The sequence below is a fragment of the Equus quagga genome, chromosome 12 (genome assembly GCF_021613505.1).
Source record: "Equus quagga isolate Etosha38 chromosome 12, UCLA_HA_Equagga_1.0, whole genome shotgun sequence".
Lineage (NCBI taxonomy): Eukaryota > Metazoa > Chordata > Mammalia > Perissodactyla > Equidae > Equus > Equus quagga.
Window position 1 is genome coordinate 20,980,893 of NC_060278.1, and position 24,162 is coordinate 21,005,054.

Consider the following 24,162-nt stretch of genomic DNA (forward strand, 5'->3'; position numbering starts at 1 on the left):
TTACAACAGGTCTGTAATGTAAGTAGGTGGAATTACCCCCATTTAACAAACAAGGTAATCAAGACGTAGAGATGATAAGACCATGATTCCACAGCTCTTAAATGACAGAGCAAGGACTAACCGTCAGATCTCCTGACCTCTACTTGCTTCAGTGGTGTGCTGGAGTCACCTCATACCCGCTCATAAGAGCCCAATGCAAGAATTTTGCAGTAGATGGGTAAGCCATGGATAGACTGAAATTGATCCAGGTGGGAATATCCACACCACAGAAATCAGCAACTGTTATAAATCAGAGTGGGTTTACCAGCACACAACTGATTCCAGAGGTTGGTCTCCTTACCGTACCACAACACATCCACATCCACATTTCAAATCAGTCAGTACTCTCTATTCCCATCGACTCCACCAACCACTTGTAAGCAGCATCACACAGGAGAAAGAGCACTGAATTAGGAGTCAGAAGACTGTTGAATCTCCACCTGCCACTTAGCGACCTTTTCGCCTGAGTCATTTAACCTCTCTGAACCTCCACCTTCTTATCTCTAAAAATGAGGGCCATAATCGCTGCCCACTCACAGGGCTGTTCTAAGACTCAAAGGGAATCACGTCCGTAAAAACATTTTGCAAACCACCAAACACCATACAGCTGTGGAAAACAGGAGGGTGGCACATCAAAAAATAAGCATAGACTTACCATACGATCCAGCAATTCCACTTCTGGGTATCCACCCAAAAGAACTGAAAGCCAGGACTGAAGAGACATGTGTACACACATGTTCATAAAGTGTTTTTCACAATAGCCAAAGGGTGGAAACAGATCCAAGTGTCCATGGACCAATGAATGGATACATACAAGGTGGTACAGACACACAACGGAATATTACTCAGCCTTAAAAAAGGAAGGAAATTCTGGTACATGCTACTACATGGATGAACCTTGAGGACATTATGCTAAATAAAATAAGCCAGACACAAAAGGACAAATATTTTACGATTCCACTTATATGAGGTATCTAGTAGTCAAATTCATAGTGACAGAAAGTAGAATGGTGGTTGCCAGGGGCTGGGAAGAGGGGAGATGGGGAATTAGTGTTTAATGGGGACAGTTTCAATTTGGGAAGATGAAAAAGTTCTGGAGATGGAAGGTGGTGGCATTTGCACAACAATGTGAACATACTTCCTGCCACTGAACTGCACACTTTAAAGTGGTGAAGATGGTAAATTTTGTTACGTATTTTTTACCACAGTTTAAAACACACACACACAAATATTTGTTATTATTTCCCAGTTCCCAAAGGAGCCAAAAGGGCCATAAAAAGACAACATTGTTTTTTATCAGTCCTGGAACCACAAACTCCATTTTTACTGATCAGGCGAACACAGGCAGAAAGAATCCAAGCAGTATCATCCTTGTACATTATTGCCACATACAGGCTGTCCCGCCCCCTTTTTTTTTTTTTTTGAGGAAGATTGGCCCTGAGCTAACATCTGCTGCCAATCCTCCTCTTTTTGCTGAGGAAGCCTGGCCCCGAGCTAACATCCGTGCCCATCTTCCTCTACTTTATATGTGGGATGCCTGCCACAGCATGGCTTGACAAGCAGAATACAGGTCCGCACCCAGAATGTGAACCGGTGAACCCCGTGCCACCGAAGCAGAACGTGCAAACTTAACCACTGTGCCACCGGGCCAGCCCCCAAGCTGTCCGCAACTTTTAAATGAAGTCTGCTCCAAAAGTTCATTTTAAGCTTTTTGTTGTCACTGTTATTGAAGACACATTTTCTTAGAGATGTGAAATTTTTCTTGGTAATAAGGACCCTACTCAGATCTGGAAAAGCCTTGAGCCCCCGACATGCCTGAATGATAGTGTTAACAGTCCTGGCCTGGTCCTGGGAGCAGGGCTGTGCTCCGGGGAGGAGGGAGGGATCACAGAGGCAGTACCACAGCATCCTCCCATTCCGTCCTCCCTTTCCGGGCCCAGGCCAGTGTAGGGCCCAGCTCTGTACCGGCTGAGGTCAGTCAGGGTGGGCTCCTTCTCCCCAGGGCCATAGTGTATTGTTCCTGCTTGTCTCGCCAGGCCCTCAACTTCCCAGTTTGCAACGCCTTGTACATCTCCTTGCTTCCCCCAAAGCTCCAAGGCCAGAATTACCTATTTTCTCTTCCATCATTCAAAGGCTAATTCTTTTCAGTTAAGTGTTGGAGAAAACATACTTTCTTTAAAATCCCTTACATCGTCAATGACTGGTCTCTCCATCCATCTCCAGGTATCTTCTAATGTTTTAAGGCGAATTTCAAGCAGTCATTTTTTTCTAGGTTAAAGAAGTGCCAGCCCATATACAGAGAGATACCTGGGGGCCAGGGGGCAGTGGCCCTGCCTGGGGTGTCGGCCGCCTCCATCACTCCCCCAGCCCTCCCCACTTTGTACAACTTATCTTCCATCCACCCACAAGTTTCCTAGAGCCACAAAGGTTTTTGGGTTTTTTGGGTTTGTTTTTGGTTCTATTTTTTTCCACCACACGGTGGGCCTGGGTGGGCGGGGACAGAGCTGTGTGAGGAGGCAAACAGGAGAATCACCTGAAAATGAGGGACTGTCCAAGGTTTTATTGACTACGATACCACGAGGAGTCCATGTACAGCACCAAATCCAATTTGGTGTACAAGCAGTTTCAGTGATGTGTGCTGTGGTCACGAAGACCAGGAGGTCTTCTCGATAAGGAGAAATGTCAACGACTTTGCGTCTGGGAGTCTTTTCTTCCTCTGCTCACCTCGTTATAGACATACCAATAAACTGTGACCCCAGGCCTTGATTGGCCACCAAAAAGGCCAAAACAGAGAAGTCAAGAGGAGGGATCTCGCCATCAGCCCCCCAGCTCTTCCACCTACAGCCTTTGACCTGGGAAATCGAACTTTTGAGATCTTCTCCCACACCAACCCAACAATCCCCTATCAGGATATTTTTGAACAACACGTGTTCACGTTGTAGATATAACATGTTGCCATTTTTTAAATATTCTAACATTAAAATAAATTCAGTACATCTATGGAAGATAAACACATGGATAAAGAGAACAAGTCAGTGGTTACCACAGGGGAAGGGGGTTGGGGGGTGGGTGAAAGGAGTACAGGGGCACATATGTACGGTGACAGATAAAAATGAGACTATTGGTGGTGAGCACAATGCAGTCTATACAGAAAGTGATAATCAATAATGTACACCTGAAATTACACAATGTTATAAACAATGATGACCTCAACAAAGTAATTGAAGGAAAAAAAATCCGTACATACAGATTTTAAATTACAAGTCTCCACGATGCTTTGTAACGTTGCCAATAAGTTCCTTAAGTCCTCAAATTCAAATACTATTTCCACTAAGAAACGAAGCAGAGACACTGAAGCAATTCACCAAAAGGAGAAGCATCTTTAAGCCGGAGAAGGGTGACAGCTGCAACCAGACGTATGTGCTGTTTGAGGAGACAGAACTGCAGTTAGAAAAGACTCTTGCACAAGCTGATGTAGACAGGGACAGATTAAAAAAAAAAAAAAAAACAGCTCAGGGTGCAGGGAGAGGTGCAGAGAGACAAAGCTGATGAGATAACTGGAAAAGGAATGGGCCTGTGATACATAGCAAACTAGGCCACTCCAACACAGGAGCTGGCCCAGAGGACGTTTCAGGCTGAGTGTCTTGGTTAATGCCAGCACTCTATGAACCAATCCCCCTCCTGCGGGGAACAAATACTGAATAACTCAATGCGCCCTCCAAAGCTGTGCCAATGGCCTCTGAGGAGCAGCGTTCCAGCACCACAGGGACGAATGAGACAGAACAGTATTTACATATTCACGAGCTGTGCACAAGACTAAGTAGTTTCCACACGCCCTCATTTAATCCTGAGTACAACCCTCCGATTAGGCACCAGTCCTATCCATCATCATAGCCAGATGTGGACATGAAGCCGAGAACGGCAAAATCATTTGCCCACAGCCATACAGCTAGGAAGCAGTGGACCCAGGATTTGCCCCAGTGTTCTTGTGATCTCGAGCCTACTCTCAGCTGCTCACTACTGTGCTGTGCAGAATGACCAGCAATTGTTCTTCCCTGGCTGACTGAAGACTTGTTGATGGCTTCTTAAATCAATTTTGCAGGGAGGTTCAATATGCACCATTCTGCATATTTGCAACAAGAGCTTCCAAAAATCAATTTCCAACAGATACTGACATGTTCTTCCCCACGGTCCTGGCCCTGAATATCCACAGGTAGTCAACCACAACCACAGCTGCTGAAGGCAACTAGAAATTGATGAGAGTTACTGTTTAGTCAATCCCAATTATGTGCCAGGCACCTCACATACGTCACTGAATTCTTACAAGAATCCCATGAGGCAGCAACTTCCATCTCCATCTTAACTCAGGCAGATCAAGGAACTCTCCAGAGGCATACAGCTATGAACGGTTGCGCTGGAACTACCTTTCATTAAGGTTCATCGCGTCGCAGCGCCTCCCTTCTCTGGCCACAGCGAATACACCATCTTAAAGGCTTATCCTCAAGAGACAGAATCGCTCCATTTCTGAATCCTGCTGAAATACTAGGAGAAACAGCACAAACACACAGCTGATCGCTGGGGACATGGAATGAACCTGGCCTGTGGACATGTCCATTTGGAGGTCACCCTTGGTCTGATTGGAACCTGAATATTCCACACGCTACAGAGGAAGCATTTTAAAAAATCAAGCGGGATCTAATAGAAAATTAGCCCAAGGAAAAAGTGACCTGCTGCACTGTGGAGTCCAAGGGGCACAACCAAGATGAACTGAGAGAGAAGATTATGTCGGCATCTCTCCGAGAGTCCACGTGTCCACCTGTTTTAGCTACATGTGCATTGAACCGACCGTCTTGAGTCAAAAAAAAACTTGGGTCAGCTGACTAGGCCACCAGACTTCATGCTAGCCACTGGTAAGCAGTTCCTTCTTCACTTAAAGAAATGTGTCCCCAGGAAGCTGTGGGCTCCCTCATGCTTCCCGTGAAATCTGTAAGGATTAGAGGCATGAGGTCCTGGGGTCTGCCACTATGGGTACGAGTTGACCAGGAAGGTGGCAATTCCCTGCTGGACCAATGCCTGAGCCCTCCCAGAGCGGAGAGGAGGAGAAGGAGAGAGATTGTAGGGGATTTAAGGAGATTTATTTAGGGAAAGGAAAGCTTAAAGGGATTTATGGAGACCCAGCCAAAGAAAAGCCCAACCACTTAACCCCTAAAGTCCTCCCCTCAGAGGACACAAATGTCCACCTACCAAGCCTAATTCTTGACCATTCAGTTGCCAAGTTTGAACCAGAAATTTCTACTTGAGTCACAGTCCTCGTCAGCCCCTCTGGGAAAAAGCTCTGCCCCAAAGTGTAATTTCCCAAATCTCACTCTACTAGTCAACAGGGACACTAGAGTTTATCTTTTTTTAATCAAGAAAAACTTGTGGCTTTTCCTCTCTAAATATAAAACATCCTACCAAAGAAAGAAATAGCAAGAGTTCTCTTATTTATTACTTTTCACAGCATGTGTGGGGTTTAAATTCTCAAATCAAGTGGGGGAGTTATGGGTTACAGGCCCACCTGTCAAAGTGATCTAGTTCTTTCTATGACAATTTTAAGGGCAAACCCAGCATTTTCGCAGATTTTTGAGCAGATCTTCCAGCTGCTGAAATGGCCAGCCTATCGCGACTTTCCCTCTGGGACAGAAGAGGAGATATTTCAAAAGCCCTTTCCAGACACAAGCTCTTAGAAGGAAGACGATTCACCTTCAAATGCAGGCATCCTTCATGAGGGGGGCCCAGAGCCCAAAGGACGTGAGCTCACCCTGCAAGCTGTCCCCAAGAACTTCCCAGAGCATGGACAGCCCTGCTGTGTGGAGACCACAGGTGCTCCGAAAATGCTGGGAAAACCTGACCCAAACCACCACAGGGCACCACTCTTCCAACCCCAAATCCTTGGAGAATCTCACACCCCATGGCCAAGCCAGCAGCCACTCCTATCAGCTCTCCCTTCCACAGATAACCAGAATCCAACCACTTCTCATCACCTCCATAGCTACCTCCCAGTTCTAAACCACCCATCTCTCTCCCCTGGACTGTTGCAATGGCCTCCAAACTTCTTCCTGTTTCTTCCCTTGATCCCGACAGTCTGTTCTCCACATAGTAACCACAGCGATGATGGAAACACCTAGGTCAGGTCAACTGACTCCTCTATTCAAAACCCTCCAATGTTCCCCATTTCTCTTAGAGCAAAAGCAGTCTTTCCTTCGTGAGTCCACTCTCCACCCCCCCACCTCCCCCCTCCACCCCCACACCTGTCTTACCTCAGCTCCCACTTCCTACCTACCGACCACCACTCAGTTCCAGCCACACCCGCCTCCTTGAAGTAGCTGGGCCTCAAAAACCTCAGGCACATTACCACCTCAGGCCCTCAGAAACCTCAGGCACATTACCACCTCAGGCCCTCAGCCCTTGCTGTTCTCTCCAACTGGAACATTCTACCTTCAAGGATGCCCATGGCTCTTTCAGATCTTGCTTCTCAGCCTCAGGCCCTGCCTGAGTGCCCCATCGCAGACTACAATCACCCCCCACTCCAAAAATTCCCCTATCCTGTTTCTTTTCTCCCTCACAAGTACACTAGATAACACACTCTACGTTTCACTTACTCACATTTTTTTATTTTCTGGCTCCCTCACCAGAACGAAAGCTTCCGGAGAGCAGGCATTTTGTCTGTCTGTTCACCACCGCACCCCTCGATGCCTAGACTATACCAGGTGTTCAAAAGATCTTTTTAACTGTATGAGAGGTGAACTGACATCACACCATAAGAAACGCTAACTTCTAACAAATATTGCAGCTGGGACTCCCTCGGGTAGAAATCTAGAGGTTTCCACCCCAGTTTCCTCCGGGTAATATTCTTTCGAACGTTTCTCACAGACTCTAAAATTCTGAGTAATCCCAGAACAAATACTATTAAGTCAGCCAAATACACAAACCATGTCAAGTAGCTTTGCCTTCTGCCTCTCCACCCACACATACACCCCAAAAAAGAACAGCTGAGTCCGTTCTCCACCTGGGCTTTCAAATAAATCAATCATCTGTGTCCTCCACAGGTGTATTTATTAAGCCATTGCAGAATAAGGAGTGTAAGTATGACACTAGCGGAAAAAAGATAGTGCTCGCCACACAGAAATGTCTATTTACACTCTTCCTAAAGCAGCACCAGCAGACACTCACGTAATGAAAAAGAGAACGCACTATGCCACTGATGTTAAGTGGGCTAGGACCTCCTGGCTGAGCTGTTTCACTTTGTCCCTCCAAACAGCAGTGAGGTGCACTGGCCACATACGGGAGGGTCCTGAAGGACAACAGCGAGTGCTTTCCTTGAACGGGCGAGCCACAAAAGCTGAGGGTTGGGAGGGCACAGGAAGACCACTTCATCTTCCCTGCCCCCCTGATTTTAGAGATGAGGAAGCTGAAACTGCGAGAGGATAATGTGGACCAATGACCAACCAACCCACAGGCCACACACCCACTTAGTGGCTGAGCCAGACTTGGAACCCAGGCTCAACTCCTCCATGACATCTTCTACAGCCCCCTCCAGAAAGCAGCGTAAAATGTTCAGCCTGTCAGAAAAGCAGGTACGCATACCCTGCAGAGATGAAGATCTCTTTTCTAGGCCATACCATTTCTATACCTCGGGGAAATGAGCTCTATTGGGAGTATCATTCTGTGTCATGTCAAGTATTAACGCATTCTCTATTCAGATGCCTTTCAGAGCACGGAAATCAGAGAAGCAACTTCCATGTGTCTGGGGGACTTCCTGGAAGGACACCAAAGCTTGCGTCCCATCCGTCTAGTTCTCCAAAGGGCATATCTTTGTTTTCTTGTCTCAGAAGTCATCTACAGCAGAGATGGCCAGAACAGCCTCAGCAAAGACGCCAGGAGAAATGTTTACCACTCCTCATTTGCTGTTACACAACATTTATTTGCTCTCACGGTGTGCCGAGGATCTGAAAACATGTCGTTGATTAATAATAGTAACTAAGTCTTACCAGCTTATTCAGAGGTATGGTTAGGTTTCGGGATTCCCTTTCAAAGGGAACTACGCTGCAGCCCACAGAGGGAGAGCTTTTTCCGGAGGTCTGACTCAGAGACGCATCAGCTAACCCAGGCCCAAACCACGGTGCCCAGCCCTCTCCCTCATGCTGTCTTTTGCTTCCTCAATCTCTCTTCCCACCCCGCTGGGCCAGCCTTCACTGCCACGTGCCTCCCCTCCCACCTCCAGCAGGGTCCCTCTGACCACACAGACTAAACGGCTGGACCCTTCTGCTTGAGCAGTAAATGTTCTGCTCTGCAAGGAAAGATACCTAGATCGGGCAGCCAAATACCAGATTCCAAAGTTTGGCAAAGTGAGCGCTCCTCGGGCCTTTACAATGCTTTATTTTAAAAGCATGTGAACATTGTAAGCTGACAGTCTGGCTCCAAGCAGGGGTTTCCTGCCTTGGGATCTTAAAAGCATATGGTGAAGGTGACAAACAAAATAATCAGACGTGCAGAAAACCTTGGAAATGAATTCCAGTCGTAATTGTCGATGCCACTGACTTATGCTGGGTTTCACAACAAAGAAGAGAAGAGCCCAGACTCAAAATCTACACTGGCCGGACTAGGAGCAATCTCCCTATTTAAACTCAGGCCAAGGCCACTGGACTTGGCCCAGGGCATCCTGAACTTCAGACCACTTCTAGAAAGCCCAAGTGGACAAAATAATGTTGATACTCTGAAAGCTTTGAAATGTCAACATATTTAGATAAATGTTAGATGACCGGTTCCCCCATGTTTTCTTTACATGAATATGAAAATTAGCTTTCCAAATACTAACGTTAAGTCAAATTATTATTAAACATTTGCCATTTCATAATGCACAAAGTGGCTCAGCTCCACATGGATAATCATGAGTTGTTCTGTCTAGTTTCGAATATCAGCTCCAATACTTAATAACTGGCTAATGTTTGGCAGGTCACCTAATCTCTGTTGCCTCAGTTTCCCCAACTGCCAATTGGGGGTAACAGTAAATACCAACCCCACAAGGCTATCATGAGAGTAAAATGAGTTAATACGTATTTAAGGCATTTAGAAAAATGCATGGTACTCGGTATTCAGCTAATCAAGTCATCTACGATTATGATACTGTTATATCATTGAGTAAAAACATTTTGATAATGTTATTGTGTGTCACTCTCCTAGAACCACTGCCAGCCCTACGGGACCTCAGTGGGAAGCTTCTTTTCAGAGAATTCTTTCCAAGGCAGAAGGCAAAGAGACCCTAACAGAGACCCATACCCAAATTCACGGGGAACGTGGCCAGAAGCCAAGAGGTTGTTCGACAAGAGTTCTATAGTCTCTGGGCACCAGAAGGTATATCCCCATCCTTCCCAGAAGTGGAAACCACCCGCAGTCATGCCCAAACAGTGCCAGTGACAGCAGGAGCCACTCAATGAAGCCACAGCTCACTGAGCCTCAGCATCCTGGCCACTGCAGAGGTTCTGCTGCGGGGCTCTCCCGGGGAGCAGCAGGCAGTTAGGGAGGCTGCATCCGTCTGCCTGAGGCCGCAGGCAGAGGGACCCAGGCGAGGGGCTCAGGTGGGGCTACGCCACGCAAAGGAACACACTCCCATGACAGGACGTCACTCTCTCCAGTCCCCTCATCCTGAGCCACATTCATCGGTCTCAGCATGACAAGCAAGAGTATGCTTCTTGTTCTCAGTAACTTGAGCATCTCAGAGGCCCAACCCCAAACCGGAATAAACCTCAATGGTAATTTTTTTAAGTTTTGACCAAAACTCACCCCTTAGCTGGCCATGCTAAGAGGCAGCCCCAAGCCCCTCTTTATGAAAAAGCTAAGTCCCTTCTGTTTTCATTCCAACAAACAGGTGCCCTCCATAAAGTGCAGCACAATAGCTAGGAGACCCTATTCTGTCCTCGGCAAGGATGCTTTCTCGTGAATGAGAAGTCTGGCTGAGCATGCCGCCTTCACAGCTTCACTCTGGGGGGCCCGCAGCAGATATAGGGGTGGGAGTAAGGGAAAATGAACAACTCCAGTGGACTCTGAGTATGGGGCAGAAAACAGCCTGGGTTTGAAAATGTTCTAGGAAAGCAAACGAACCACAAAAAAAAAAAGGAGGAAGAGCCCAGTGACATCCTACAAAACACCCCCTCTTTCTCTTCCCAGCCGAATCTACACCTCCATGAACCCCGCGAAATGTTCAGTTCATACAGCACATGCGCGTGCATGCGAATATATACATGCACAGACACTGATCAACAACAGATACTGATCACATGGGAGAAGAAAATAACTTGCACTTCAGACTCATCCAGTCCGTGCCTGCTTCTCTCTCACTGTCAGCCTCCCTACCTATTCAGAGGCGCTCCAAAACAAAACAAACACAAAGCAACTCCTGGGCAGCAAGGCAGCAAACGGCAGCGGAACTGAGCAGCACATGCTCCGAGCCTTCATGCCCTCGACTTCTGATTATTTCTGCCTTCTTGAGACGCACCAGCATGGGACCAAATGCAGCCCCAGAGAGAAGCTGTCTGTCCAGCGAGGCTCACAGACCCTCCCTTGGAGACATGCTCCCCAGCGTGTGCGGCTGAGCCTGACGCTCGGGGAAGGCTCTGCCCACACGTGACCCTGAACACTGCGAAATTCTTCCCTTCCATAATCGCGTGGCCATCCAAAGTCTTGCCGACACCTAGTACGTGCAGATGTCAGTTCTGTAAGAATACTCGATGGAAGGACAGAAACCCGAATGACCGAAGCACGATTTCTCGTGCCCACGTCTCTCGTCGACGCGGTGCGTCCATATACACGGTGAGTAAACGCACACAGCCGGTAAATAGAAACATCCACCATGCTCAGTCCACAGTCACGCGTGGGGAGAAAGAGTGGAGAGGGCGGCGGTGGCGGGGGAAGTGGAAAGTCGCCCGCCGGCGTGGGCTGTCCTCCGAAAGCCCAGAGCTCCCCCCGCCCCCGCCCAGGAGCGGTGCCCACCCGCGCGCAGGGGGCGCAGACCCCGCGATGGGGGCGCGGGGGGCTCCGCAGAGCAGAGAAGCGGACAATGAGGACGCGGCGGCCAGCCGGTTCCTGCCGCGGTGGCGGCGGCGGTGGCAGCAGGAACCGCCTTGGCACCGCGGCCGCTGCCACCTCCACCCTCTTCTCCCCGGTCCCCACTCACGTTCCGAGGGTCTCCTTGAACTCGAAAATTTTCTTGATGTCTTCGGCTTGCTTTTTCCAGGAGGAGCTGCTCTCGCCGTTCTCCCGGGCCATGGCAGACGAGGGCGGCGTGCGCGGAGGGCTGCAGGCGGAGCGGCGGGGGGCGCGGGGGCCGCGGGGGCCGGGGTGGGCGCGCTGAGGAGGGGGCGCCCGCGGCCGGGGCGCAGGGGGCGGCGGCGCGCGGTCCGGGAGGGCTGGGGCAGGCGGCGCGGGGATGCTCGGCGCGGGAGTCGGAGGACTCGGTGCTGCGGCAGAGCTTCCTCTTCTGCAGTTTCCTCTTTCACTCTCGCCGCCGCCGCCGCGCTCCCTCCCTGGCTCTTCTTTCTGCTTGTCTCGGGCACAGACTTCCTGCCGCCGCCGCTCGCCGGGCTCCTTCGTCGCCGGCTGCCAGCCTCACTTTCTGCTACTTTCTTGCCTCCCTTCTCCTCCCTCCCCGCCGCCCGCCCTGCTCCCTCCCTCCCCCCTCCTTCTCCTCCTCCCGCGGGCTCCCCGCCCTCCCCGCGCGCCCCGGCCGCCACCCCGCCTCCCTGCCTCCCGCGCGCTGCCGCCTTCGGGGATGTCCTGCTCCCCGGGAGCGCCGTGCCCCGAGCGCGGGGGCACCGCTGGCCACCGCCCGGCCACGCTCCCGGCCGCGGCGCGCGCCCTGGAGCCCGGGAGAGGGCAGGTGCAGGGGACCTGGGCAGGTGCGGGGCGCCGGCGCGCGCGCGCGGGAGGCCCCCAGCCCCCTGGGGTGCTTGAGTAATTCTGCAAAGTCAATCTGGGGGCACCCGGGCGTTCCTCCCTGGCGGCGGGAGGGGGCGCCTCTGCGTCGCGCTCGGCCGCGGCGGGGCGGGGGCGGGGGTGCGAGGCCGCCCGGATGCGGGGCGCCCGGGGGCGGGGGCGCCGTTTCTGCGCGCCCCGGGCAGGGGCCGGTGAGGCGCGGGCTCGGCGGGCAGGGACCGGTTGTTATGGCGACGGGAGGCTGCGGAGGTGGGCGTCGACTCGGGCCCCGCGGCGCCTGCCCGCGGCTGGCGCTCCCCGAGCCTGTCGGTCCCTCCCGGCTCGGAGACTGGAGCTAATTCGCATTGCACCAAAATCTGCGCTCGCGTCAAATTCTGGCCGGGGGGAGGGGGCCTCGGGGCCGGGGACGCGCAGGACGTGCCAGGCGCTGCCTTGTTTTCCCTTTGGGAGCTGAACGCCCGGGGTCATTGGGCGCCTGGCAGCGGGTGGATTCGGGGCTGGCCCGGCGCGGGCTCCGTGCGCCGCTCGGGCTGCCCTGGATGGAGAGGACAGCGGGCCCGGGCGGGACTGGGCCGGCCTTCGCTCCTGCTCGGCCCCTCCTGATTTCTCCCTCTCTCCTCAGCCGAAACCCAGAGACTTAGTGGAAGGAGGGTGAATGTCTGCCCCACACCCTCCTGGAAAGGAGGGCTGCCCCTCCTTAGCCCCACCCGCGGCGGCCTTGATAGGGCACCCTGTGGCAGGGCATGTACCTCGAAACCTCCTTTCCGGCGGGCTGGGGAAACGAATCCCGTGTTCCCTATGGCCTCTTATCTTGGAGGTGCACCGTGACTGCCCACCCCTCTCCCATGTCCACCTGTCAGGGGTGACCCACGTACGATCCCCGTCCCCAACCTGCAGGGACTACCTCTTGTTCCGGAAAATTGTAATTTTCTTTGTATCGAGAGTATTAGTCCCTTATGGCCCCTCGGCTGAGTTGGGTAAACAGCCCTGTCTCTTGATTGGTGACACCTGTCCCATTTTCCCAGGACTGTTCCAATTTCACTGTAAAAGGAAAAAAAAAAAAAAAAAAAAAAAACTACTCCCTGAAAAGGAAACTTCATCCAGCACCTTCTTCCTCATTCTGACAGGCTGGGTGCAAGCCCACTGCTCTCCCGGAAGTAGTCTGGACCCTCGCCAACTCTCCACTTCTCCCCTGACTCCAAGGAGGTCAGAAGATAACCTGGCCGCCCCCTCCCTCCACACCTCCATGCTGGCTTCCGTCTTTCAGGGACTGTTGGCTTAAGACTCTTGAGGCTGAGGAGAGCGAATAGAGGATTGCTTGACTGTTAGAAACAGACTAAATCGACAAAACCCAGTTTACAAGACAGATTACTAAGGAACCGCTCTCAAAGTTGGCGCACATCACCAACATGCAGGCAAACAGCACCCCCTTCGATAAGAAATATATTTGAAGAACTATGGTACCTTTTATTTGTGTCAAAGGACAAGTAATATGAAGAGCAGGAGGCAGGCATAACTAAGATCCCAGCTGATGCTCTCCTATGCCCTGCCATAAGCATCTTCTGTCTTTTTCTCCTTCCCTTCCTCCCACTCCTTCTCCTCCTCCTCTTCTAGTTCTTTGCTCTCTGTTTCACACTGCTCCTTGCCTAAGGATCAGCCTCCAGGATTCCCCAAAACAATTCTGTGTCTCAGCTTTTGTTGCCAAAACTAAAGAAGTGCTGATGCACTCTCTCTCTCTATCTGTCTGTGTGTGTCTCTCTCTCGCTCATCCTCCCTACAAAAGGGGACAGTTTTCCAGGAGCAGCAAAAGGGAAGGAAAGTAGGGAGACAGTTGCACATGGCTCTGTGGCCCTGACCTTACCTACCAGCCTGTAAGGTCCATGAGAGAAAGGAACGTGTTGCCTTTTATAGCACTGTATCCCCTGCACCTAGCACAGTAACTTACAAGTAGTAACTCATGGATGAATGGGTGTTGGATGGATAAAGACATGAACTAGAATTAAGACAGCTCTTTGATATTTGTTGTACTGGTGGAAAAGCTATAGGGAGTTTTCTTTCCCTACGTTGTACTGATGTTCATTCAGCATTACCAAGTTATCCTTAGCTGGACTGGGTCCTGGAGACAAGACTCCAACAGTTAATGGGGAATAGAGGCCAGACCCAGAAAAATGGACCCCTTGGCCCAAAGGAAAAGATGGACATACCAAAGGCAAATTCGGTCTGGCGTTAGTATGGTCATTTCTCCCTTACTGGACACCATGTAAAATAAAAGATCTTGATCCTGGAAATTGCAGTAGAAAACAAAACCCACCATTCCCTAAGAATGGTTAAGCCTTAGCCAGTACACTACCTAATTCTGTTGACTTGAGGGCCCTCGCTTGGACTGTTCTCCAGTAACTGAGCATTTCCTCCAGACGCCATGTTTTTCTAGAGGAACAGGTGATGGCTGCTAGGCTCTTCCTTCATTCCACTCCAACTCCATTGTCAATCAATTATCACCTGTCAGTCAAAAGCTATCTGTTCCCCAACAATTCCTCTCCGGAAAGCTCTGCCAGATATTCTGGATTACTGAAGTTTAGGTCCCAAGTCTTTATATTTCCTTAAAGCCCTTAAAAATTTTCATTAAAGAGCCCAAAGAAGAGGTACTTTTAATTAATCATTAAAGAGTTACCAATAGTACGCCCATCAAACTCTTCCCCAACCAGCCCTCCTGCCAATGGATCGGGTTTGTGTGGCCCAAGTTCAGAACTGAGCAAATGGTGTGGGGGAAATAAATACTATGTAAAGAAAATGCATATATTAAATTTGAAATTTTCTAAATTATCCCTGTTCAGCCTTTAATACCTAAAGTGACAAGCCAGGAAGGCAAGAGTGGGTATGGAAAGAACCATAAATTCAGAAACCTGGGCTCAAGTCCCAGGTCTGTTGCCAAGTTTGCGTGTAAGACATTTTACTTACCTGAGCCTGTACAACACAGATTGTAGAAGGGAGAATGATACCTAAACTCAATGATTTTTAGGACTTGTAAATCAGCAGTTTTTTCCATATGATGAAAAGCTTATCCAGAATATTATTAATCTTTGAAAACTTAAGAACTCTTTGGTCCAAAAATGTATTGATCAAAATATTTTCTCAGGTGACCTCACACAGATACAGCCTATATAAAAAACTTGTTTAAATCTCCACAAGAAATATTGCAGGAAAAACATTTCCTTATTAAAAGTTGGACATCGTCATCTCCATCAAATGGATTGTTTCACAACACTTGGATGTTAGGGGCCTCTTGTCACAGATGCTGGAAAATTTTTGGCATCTTAAATTATGTACCTAGTTCTTAGAAATAGTTAAAAGAGAGTTACTTGAGTACATTTCCTATATACTAATGATGAACATGACAGTAACACCTAGGAGAAGTGTACCTGAATGAGGAATCATACAGAACTGCCACCTTTGTAAAAAGCTGCCTGTCAGGGAGGCAAGGTCAAGAAGAGGGACTCAATCTTGTCATTTCAGATCTCTATTTGAAGAAGTAAAGACCAAAAGAACCTTCCGTCACAAACCTGGGCCATAAAGACCTGAGCATGACCCAAGGAAAATTCCAGCTAGCCTGGAAAATGTCGAAGTCCCACGCCTTAACATGAGGCTCTTACAACCAGCTATTCAGGGAAGAATTCATCTAGTTCACATGATGAAGAGTCAATGTGGAACCAACACAAAATCTTTACAAAACTCTTCCAATTAAAAGAAAAAAAAAGGTGGGAAGACAGAGGAAAAACCAATGGCAGTGAAGAATCAACACAAGAAAAAAATTTGCTATAGAAGAGGTCAAATTTGTGTTCGAACATATCATAGTTTACAAGAAAAATAAAAACTCGTATAAAACAAGAACGTAAAGCAAAGATGCGTTTGCTCAGGAAAGTTAGGGCAAAACAGCAGAAGGAATTAAAAATGAGCTGGAGGAGCCCAGGAAAGAAGCAGGAAATAAAACCGCTATAGATATAACAACTGCAGTGGAAGTGGCACAAGGAAAATTGCTAAAAGCCTTTTAAGGGATATAGAGGACAAATCAAGAATAGTGGGAAAATGAAAAGGAAGTGAACAAAGATTAGCTAGGAAATTATATGAAACACAAAGGAAGTTCAATATATATGTAAATGGGATCCCTTCTGGAGAGACTGAAATAATGGGGCAAAAGATACTGAAAGATGTTATTCAAGAAGACTTTCCAGAGAGCCTGACCCCATGGCCAAGTGGTTAAGTTCGTGCCCTGTGCTTCAGTGGCCCAGGGTTTGCTTCAGATCCTGGGCATGGACCGACACATCCCTCGTCAAGCCATGCTGTGGCGGCATCCCACCTAAAAGAACTGGAAGGACTTACAACTCAGATATACAACTATGTACTGGGGCTTTGGGGAGGAAAAAAAAACAACAGGAAAATTGGAAACAGATGTTAGCTCAGGGCTAATCTTCCTCACCAAAAAATACCTTTCCAGAAATAACGAAAGACTTTAATCTATAGATTGAAGGGGCACATCATTATCAGAAAATATACAGGTGATCAATATCAAGACACATCCTAGTGTAACTACTTATCTCCAAAGAAATAGTCCTTTGATTTCCTCAGGGGAAAAATATTCAAGTCACATGTATTGGGGAAATATATATATATATCAGCCTATTATAGACTTGTATAACCACAGCCAATGATAGAAAATATGGTTATAAAGTCCCTAAGGAAATTGTCACATAAGAATTTCACAGTAATAGCTAACACTTATTGAGTTCATGTTATGTATCAGGCCCTATTCGAAGTGCTTTACCGTTTTTATTTATTAATGCTCACAACAGTTCTATGAAGTAGGAAATAGGTTTATTCCCATTTCACAGTGGAGGCAACCAAGGTTTGCAAAGGTTAAGGCACACACACCAGGTCACACAGCATGAGTGAATTAACCCAAGCAGCCTGGTTCCAGAGCCCAACTCCTAACTATTGCACTGTAATCCATCTGTCAAAGTGTTACTCAAATAAGAGGTATCAGACAGACACTGAGAAGCTGGTCTAGAAGGAGGAGGAATGGATGTTGAGCATGCAAACGTGATAGAGGTCCACCATAATGTAAAAGTCGTCTTATTAATAAAGAAAAAGAGGAGACTTGAAAGTTGTTCAAAACGAAATAGGAGAATCAAATGACTGCTAAATCCACAAATGTATCTTTTTTGTTTGTTTTTTTCATTTCATTTTTTTCAAACCTCAAGGGACTTTTAAGTGAACACACCCCTTGATCTTTACCTAGTGGACATAACCTTGCCCTTTCTGCCTTAGACCTGAAACCAGTGTGGGCCCTTTCCCAACATCCTCCCAGACCTGGATTTTTCTTCTTCTCTGACTGACACTGGAACACAATCTTGTCAGTTCATGTTAGAATAAGAGTCTATTCTTAACTCAAGGAAGTGGATTTGGCAATATGCGCAGGTGCATTTATAAAATTAAGGACACCAAAAACAATAAATATGCTGCCTCTTACACGGGGAACCAGGCCTAAACAAAAATGCCAGTTCCCTGATTTCCAACCCAGAACAGGATCTACAACAGACATTGAAATAGCAATTTATATTTGAACTTCCTAGTTTATTCCAAACAACTGAGGGACGTACATGTGATGGTGTCCATAAAGGTATTTACAAAAATTGAGGGCATTGAATCAATAAATATGCCATTTCATATAAGCAGAGCCAGGCCCAAATAACCAACCACAATGGCCTCAAAAAATTACCCATGAAGGTTGATTTTCTTCAAATCCTCATATCTTTAAAAAATCTTTTCCTGTAAAGATGAGTAATTACCAAAAGATGGGAGCCTGATTGTAAGATGTTCTCGCTTCCTTTTTAGCTATTTCAACCACAAACATTTTTGAAATGTAACAGTTCCTTAAATAATGTTGAAGAAGGAAAGAAATCAATCTTAAGAAATGTCTTCCAATATTTGGTAAATTACCTAAACTGATAAGGTCACCGGTGGGCTGACCTTAATTATGTCTGCCAGTCATTCTGAGTGTCTTAATTTCTCCGTGAGACACTTGCTGAACTCGTACTTTGAAACAAATAGACATTTTGGATAGAAAAATCAACTAAGCGCATTCCTGCCCTCAAGATGTTCAAAAAGTCTAAGAGACAAAGACAGACGTGGAACAGACTGCAAGAATAAAATACGATTAAGGCTGTAATGGAGGTTTGCCCAGAGAGTGGTGGGGAAGCATAGAGTAGAGAGGGTCCAACTTTCTGGAGTTGTCAGAAGAGGCTTCACAGAAAGGAAGACTTTTGAACTGGGTCTGGAAGCATCAGTTAGAATTTGCCAAGCAGAGATAGGAGGGTGCAGATTTTAAGTAGAAGGGAAAACACGTGTAAAGTTATGAAAATCAAAGAAAGAGGTATCCATCCAAATAGTCTGGTGGCAGTCCCCAAATCTTAGTGGCTTATAATAACAAAGGTTTGTGTCTCACATCTATCATAAATTGGGTGGGGACCTCCTGGCAGAGCAGCCACCATCTTGAATTTGGCTAGTCACAACGGCCGAGGGAAATCAAGTCAGATCTTGCCATAGCAATTACTTGCTCTGTCCTGGAAGTGACACACCTCACTTCCACTCACAAGCTATTGGCCAGAACTAGTGACACAGCCTCACCCAACCACAAGGGGGCCAAGAAGTACAATCTTATGCACCCAGAAGGTGGAGAAACAGAACCCTTTGGCAAACAGCATTAATGACCGTCACAAAGCCACCCCAGAAGGCTCTGAGTTCAGGAAATTGTGCTGTGCGTGTTGGGGGAGAGCGCAGTGAGCAGAGAGAAACACAGATGAGGCTGGAAGAAATTGAAGGATCTGTTTGTAAAAGGCCTCAACTGTCCTTCCTGTGAGCCCCAAAATAAATGTTTTAAGTGCTTCAACAAGTGTGACAATAAGAGTTGAAAACATAGCAACATGCCACCCTGCATTTCAGCGATGGCTCTGTCACCCGCAGAGAGTATATGGGCTTGTGGTTTCCTTGCTAATCCTTGTCGAGCAGAGCTTAACCACAGGAGAATCCACCTCTGAAGAAATTCAGACCAATAGCTCCAGAGAAAATTGCAGTATGGCTTCCCACATTCCTACTTTTGACGTTGGCAATAGTTTTCCATTTCCAGCTAGGAAGGAATCTTGAAGTCTGGGGTGAAGTTCTGAGGATGTGCAAAGATGAACTAGCCAGGATTCTAAAATGCAGTCAATGATTGAGACATCCCTCCAGGCATTAGTCTCAAAGATAGTTAGGGGCAGGTCACTGAATCTTAACTCCGGTCCGATAGAGCTGTGGCCCTGGAATCATGTCGTTGGTAAGTGGGTGGCTATGCCATACAAAAGTGACTCTGCAAACAGCCTGGTGCAGGAAACAAGCCAATGAGTAATTGGGTTTGTCAGCTGGTCTGGTGAGAGCTGTCTGCATGTTCAGGCTTTTGCCTTGGGGCTACAGTGAAATAACAGAGTGGGTGCAATAGAGGGGTTTTTTAAACCACAACTTGGGTGAAAGGCATGTAGCTTGTGTTCCAACATAGGTGCACCGAATACAGAGTACAAACCAGAGCAAAGTGTGTACAAAATAAAAAAAACCCAGGTCTCGTCTGATGCCTAACACACTCCCTGACTGCAGGCATTTTCCAGTCCTTTCTTCAAATGAGGATAACATATGGGGATGCATGACATCTGCAAAGCACTCCTCAGAAGAAAGGCAGTCGATAAACATAAGGTATTAATAGTATGCATCTTTTTTTTTTAATAGCTGTCACATCTGGCTCTTTGTTTTGGTCTGGATTATAAAATGAATGGTTTAAAAAGAAAAATTATTCTGCCAAAAACACATCCACCCACAAGACTTCCACTAGATTGTTGCATTTTCTATTAGATGTAAATAATCTTGGAATGTCACAGATTCTTGCTTCCAGCCAGAGGATTTTCTAGCTGAAGGAAATCTATTGATTATCCAGATCCTGCCAATATGTTATTCCATAAGAGTGTCTTGCATTAACTCTTTGAAACCCAAACTTTAAAAATCTGTAACCGGAAACAGATCCGTTTTTATATTTAAACCATAGACCTACAAGCAGAGACCAATATTTTTATAACAGCAAATTACTTGTAGCTTAATTTTTAAAAAAAGATATGCTCCTTCAAGCTGAAACAATGTCCTCGTCAGCCACCATGGTTCTTCTCTTTCTCCAGGTGTTTCTAAAAACAGAGGGAAGGTGAGGGAAATATCTACCCAAAAGTTACCAGGCAAAAAGTCACATCAGTGCTTCCCAGCATTGGTCCAGCTGCTTTTTCCAGGTTCACAGTTTGAGGCCTCTGTGGAATTTCCACCTCAGATGTACACAAACCAGTCTGTGGAATTATTGGGGTGTTAACTACACCCATGACAAATGTAGTCACTTTACCTCATGCAACCACTGGCCTTCAACGGACACATCTAGGAAAAGATGTTTAAACTGCCAGCCTCAAGAAGAGCCTTCCTTCTCATTAAATTTACACAGGAACTGAGCAAAGGGCCGAGTGAGGAACTGAGGCCTGAGTGGCTCTCGAGCTCCTCGGCCTCCCCCATCGTTCTCCTCCCCGGAGAGACCCAAGCTTCCGAATCTGAGACGGCTCCTTGGTCCCCTCAAGGTTAACAACACCGCTGAACCCTCTGAATAAGCCAAGAACAACACTGGAAGTGGGTTTATTTTTACCCTGGTCTTTGTCATCTATCATTACTGAAAAACTAAGAGACAGGTTTTGGCTGACTATCCTGTGGAATATTCAAGAGCTCCGTGCGGGATTTGGCCCTCCGTCTGCCTGCTGCATTCATCTCATTTGGAGTGGCCCTCTTCTTCTTCCTTCTGCCAATGTTCCTCATTAGCAAGGATATTTGTATCCAAAACAAGAGACTGTCTCTCTTGGTCAGGCTCCGAAGGGATCCTGTGATGACGTCATAATGCAGCCCTGGTGACGTCACAGCTTCTTTCATGGAAATAAATCCCTGATACCATGGATGACATGGTATACTAACCAAAGGGACTGGGGCAGGGGGGACAAATTTAGATAGCTCTTGCAGGTTTCTTCATCACACAGAAATAACAGCAAAAACTTGCCTTATGGAAGGGGCTTCTCTCTGGATTCAGGTATATTTCATTTCTGGAGATGTCTTCTTCCTGGTCTCCAAGATGGGAATTATATTACCTGCTGATCTGATGTTGCCTTCTCGAACCACAAGGCCCAGCTGTGTGATGCATTTGTGACTCCTGTTACATTCAAACTATTCACTCTCAGTTTTCAGTCCTCTGTTCATGAAACTGGCCATGTACCTCCTTTCTCATCTTCCTTTCCAGTCTCAGAGCAAATTCAGAATGACTTAGAAACTGGTTCCCGTGTACCCAACACTGTGCTGAGCCCAGACCTATCCCTTTGCTCTCTGTTTCCATTTTAATTTCCAGCTCCTTTGTGTTCCCAGTTGATTTTTTCCCAAGCATCAAACTAGTATCTGCTCTTCTCGAATCCCACAAATACTTCTTTCAGGATGGCTTTTGACAGATGAGGAAACTGAGGCAGCAGAACTTGCGCCAGAGCACATGTCTATGCAGAGGAAAATGGAGCCTATGGTAAAGTTCCTTCCAAAAGCAAAACCCAGTAGGCCATAGTGCCTCCATGCAAACCACTACTGAAAGGAGAGCTTTGGGAAAGCCAAGGGTAGCCATCCATCATCTTTACATTTCACATTACATTACAACTCTCATGCAAAAATCCTGACAGCAAAAGCTATGTTTCTCACATAAATGCATTTATTTATAAATAAGTACTATAGCCAAGTTCAGAAACAAAATAGCCTGGAAAAAGTTTAAGGCCTGCATAGGTCACTGTCTGGTCCTGAGCATGGCAGTGGGGCCATGGGTCCCGCCTAGAGGGTTCTATTCTGCTAGGTAGAGTGGGAAGCAGTCATGGTTATTCACTGAGAGCTGTTAAGCCTGTTCTGTTCAGCTGTCTGCCTTCTGTTGAGAAAGTGGGGTTTCCCCAGCTCTCCCTTGTGCCCTGACCCCTCACACTTATTGAAGATGCTTTTGCTCTTGGCGTTCCCTGAGGGGATTGAAGCCACCAGAAGCTGGGGGTGTGGCTCTGATTTTGAATCAAGGCAGCCTTCCTGATGCCCAGTTCTAACTCAGCAATCCAGGGTTGCTCTGGAATCCCTGGGGTTGCTCCGAGATGTCCCTTGCATGACCAAGCACAGAGCTCCAATTTCTTCTTCGTTACCATACCGGCGTATTTCACATCAAGTAAACAATCACGATGTAAAAATTCTATCCGAAACCCTCCTACAGATCCCTGGCAGAAGGTCAGTGGGGGTTTTTCCTCTGTTGCTGGGCTGACTCAGATCTCTCCTCTCCCCATGGCTGCCTTGAGGAGGCCGAGGTTCCAGGTTTCCTGGTTTCAAAATAAATTGGCAGAAATCTGAAGTGATGCCAATACCGCCCTCCTGCCCGCAGGCAGCTGGGTCCCAGTGGGAGGTCTCTTAGCAACCAGGCTCAAATCAAATATTTGGGTGTCTGGACACATTCTGATTGGAATGAGCTCATGAACGAAAACTTCTCTCTTTCCCTCAACCCAGCTAGCCAGGGTTATGAAAAGATGCTGAGCCTGTCAGTTGCCTCCTTGTACTGGATGAATCTGTGACTCACGCGGAACGTTAAATTAGAGGCAGCCCCGGACTGGCAGGCCAGAGATCTGACTTCTATTTCTGGCTCGATATGTATCCTTGGACAAGACACTTGAACTTTTTTGTTGCTCTGCCTACATAAAGCCCAAAGGTTTCATGTGACTTTCTGCATGCAGCCTTTTCACCAGAAATCAGGATATTCACAAGCTCACAGAGGGCATGTGCTCCGGTTCCATTCAGAAGTGAATCAGGAGGAAGGAGGGTGCAGGGCCCTCTTCCTCCATCTGCCATCTCATCCTGCCCCCCAGCCTTCCCTGTGAGTGGCAAATGGGAGGGAGAAGTGGGCAAGTGGGTGTTAGCCAAGACAGTTTCACGTCTTTTACTTTCCAACCCCAAACCTCAGGTTTATGCTATTCCTGTATACTCAGGAAAGATACATCGAATTCAGCTTTGGATGCTAATTCAAATTGACATCCTTGTGTTTGGGGGAGGCTTTATCTCAGCTTTACATCTATAAAATGGAGCTTTTAAACCCTAGTCTGCTGATCTCATGAGAGATGGGCTGGCCAGGGCTCCCCTCCCTCACCCAGCATGCCCACACCTCCTACCTCTACATGGCCATCATGACTATGGAACGTACCACCCCCCTGGCCACTCGAGTTGTTCGTTTCTGTGTGCACGGATGTCTGACCTCTTCACTGAGCCCCCCAAAGCAGATGCCACGTCTTACACCCCCTTGTCACCTTTTAACTCACCTTACCCACAGCCCTGGGGGCAGACACTGCTGAGTCCTAAAGAAACACTTATTGAACTTAATGAACACCCAAACTTGTAGGCCCGAGGATGCTCAAACAGGGCAGCCTGAAGGGCTCCCGCCAACAGGAAATGTCATCTTTCCTTTCAATGGAAATGAGAAGTCAGAGGACAGTGAGTGTAGTGAAAAGAGTGAGGGCTCTGGAATTGGCACCATTGGTTTGCCTCAGCCACTCTCTAGCTGTGTGACCTTGGGCAAGTTGCATAACCTCTCTCTGTTTCCATTTCCGTATGTGGAAAATGGAAATAACAGTAGTTCTACTTTGCTGGATTAAATTAAATTAAATTGAAGAAAATTGAATAACGAATAACTGTAAAGCATCTATCACAAAGGCAGTCAATAAATGCAAGGTCTTATTGTTGCCGTGACTTTTTCACCCAATCATTTGATCATTAAATAAGAACATAGTTGGGTACTTAGTCGTTCTGATTGCAAAATTATTTTAATTGTTTATCTCCAAAGCTTTGGAAGAGTATTGAATGAGGTTATCAAGCACCCAATTTCTATGGCTTAAGGTAAACCACATTACAGTTTTTAATATTGTTATTTATTTATTTTGACTGAAGAAGATTCACCCTGAGCTAACATCTGTGCCCATCTTCATCTATTTTGTGTATGGGATGCTGCCA

At 47.4% G+C, this 24,162-nt stretch overlaps 1 protein-coding gene across 3 annotated transcripts in view; it reads right to left on the bottom strand.

Annotated features, from left to right (window-relative positions):
• Window positions 1–24,162, bottom strand: part of CAMK1D (calcium/calmodulin dependent protein kinase ID) — a 405,571-nt gene that overhangs the window by 377,472 nt on the left and 3,937 nt on the right. The window contains exon 1 of one of the 3 annotated variants that reach the window (XM_046680005.1): window positions 11,252–11,782. The exons of 1 other annotated variant lie outside the window; for it this stretch is intronic. In XM_046680005.1, coding sequence (XP_046535961.1) covers window positions 11,252–11,343 — 92 coding nt within the window. In that variant the 5' untranslated portion in view covers window positions 11,344–11,782. Of the gene's footprint in view, window positions 1–11,251; window positions 11,783–24,162 lie in introns of those variants that run through there. One more of the 3 variants, XM_046680010.1, reaches the window with a different exon arrangement.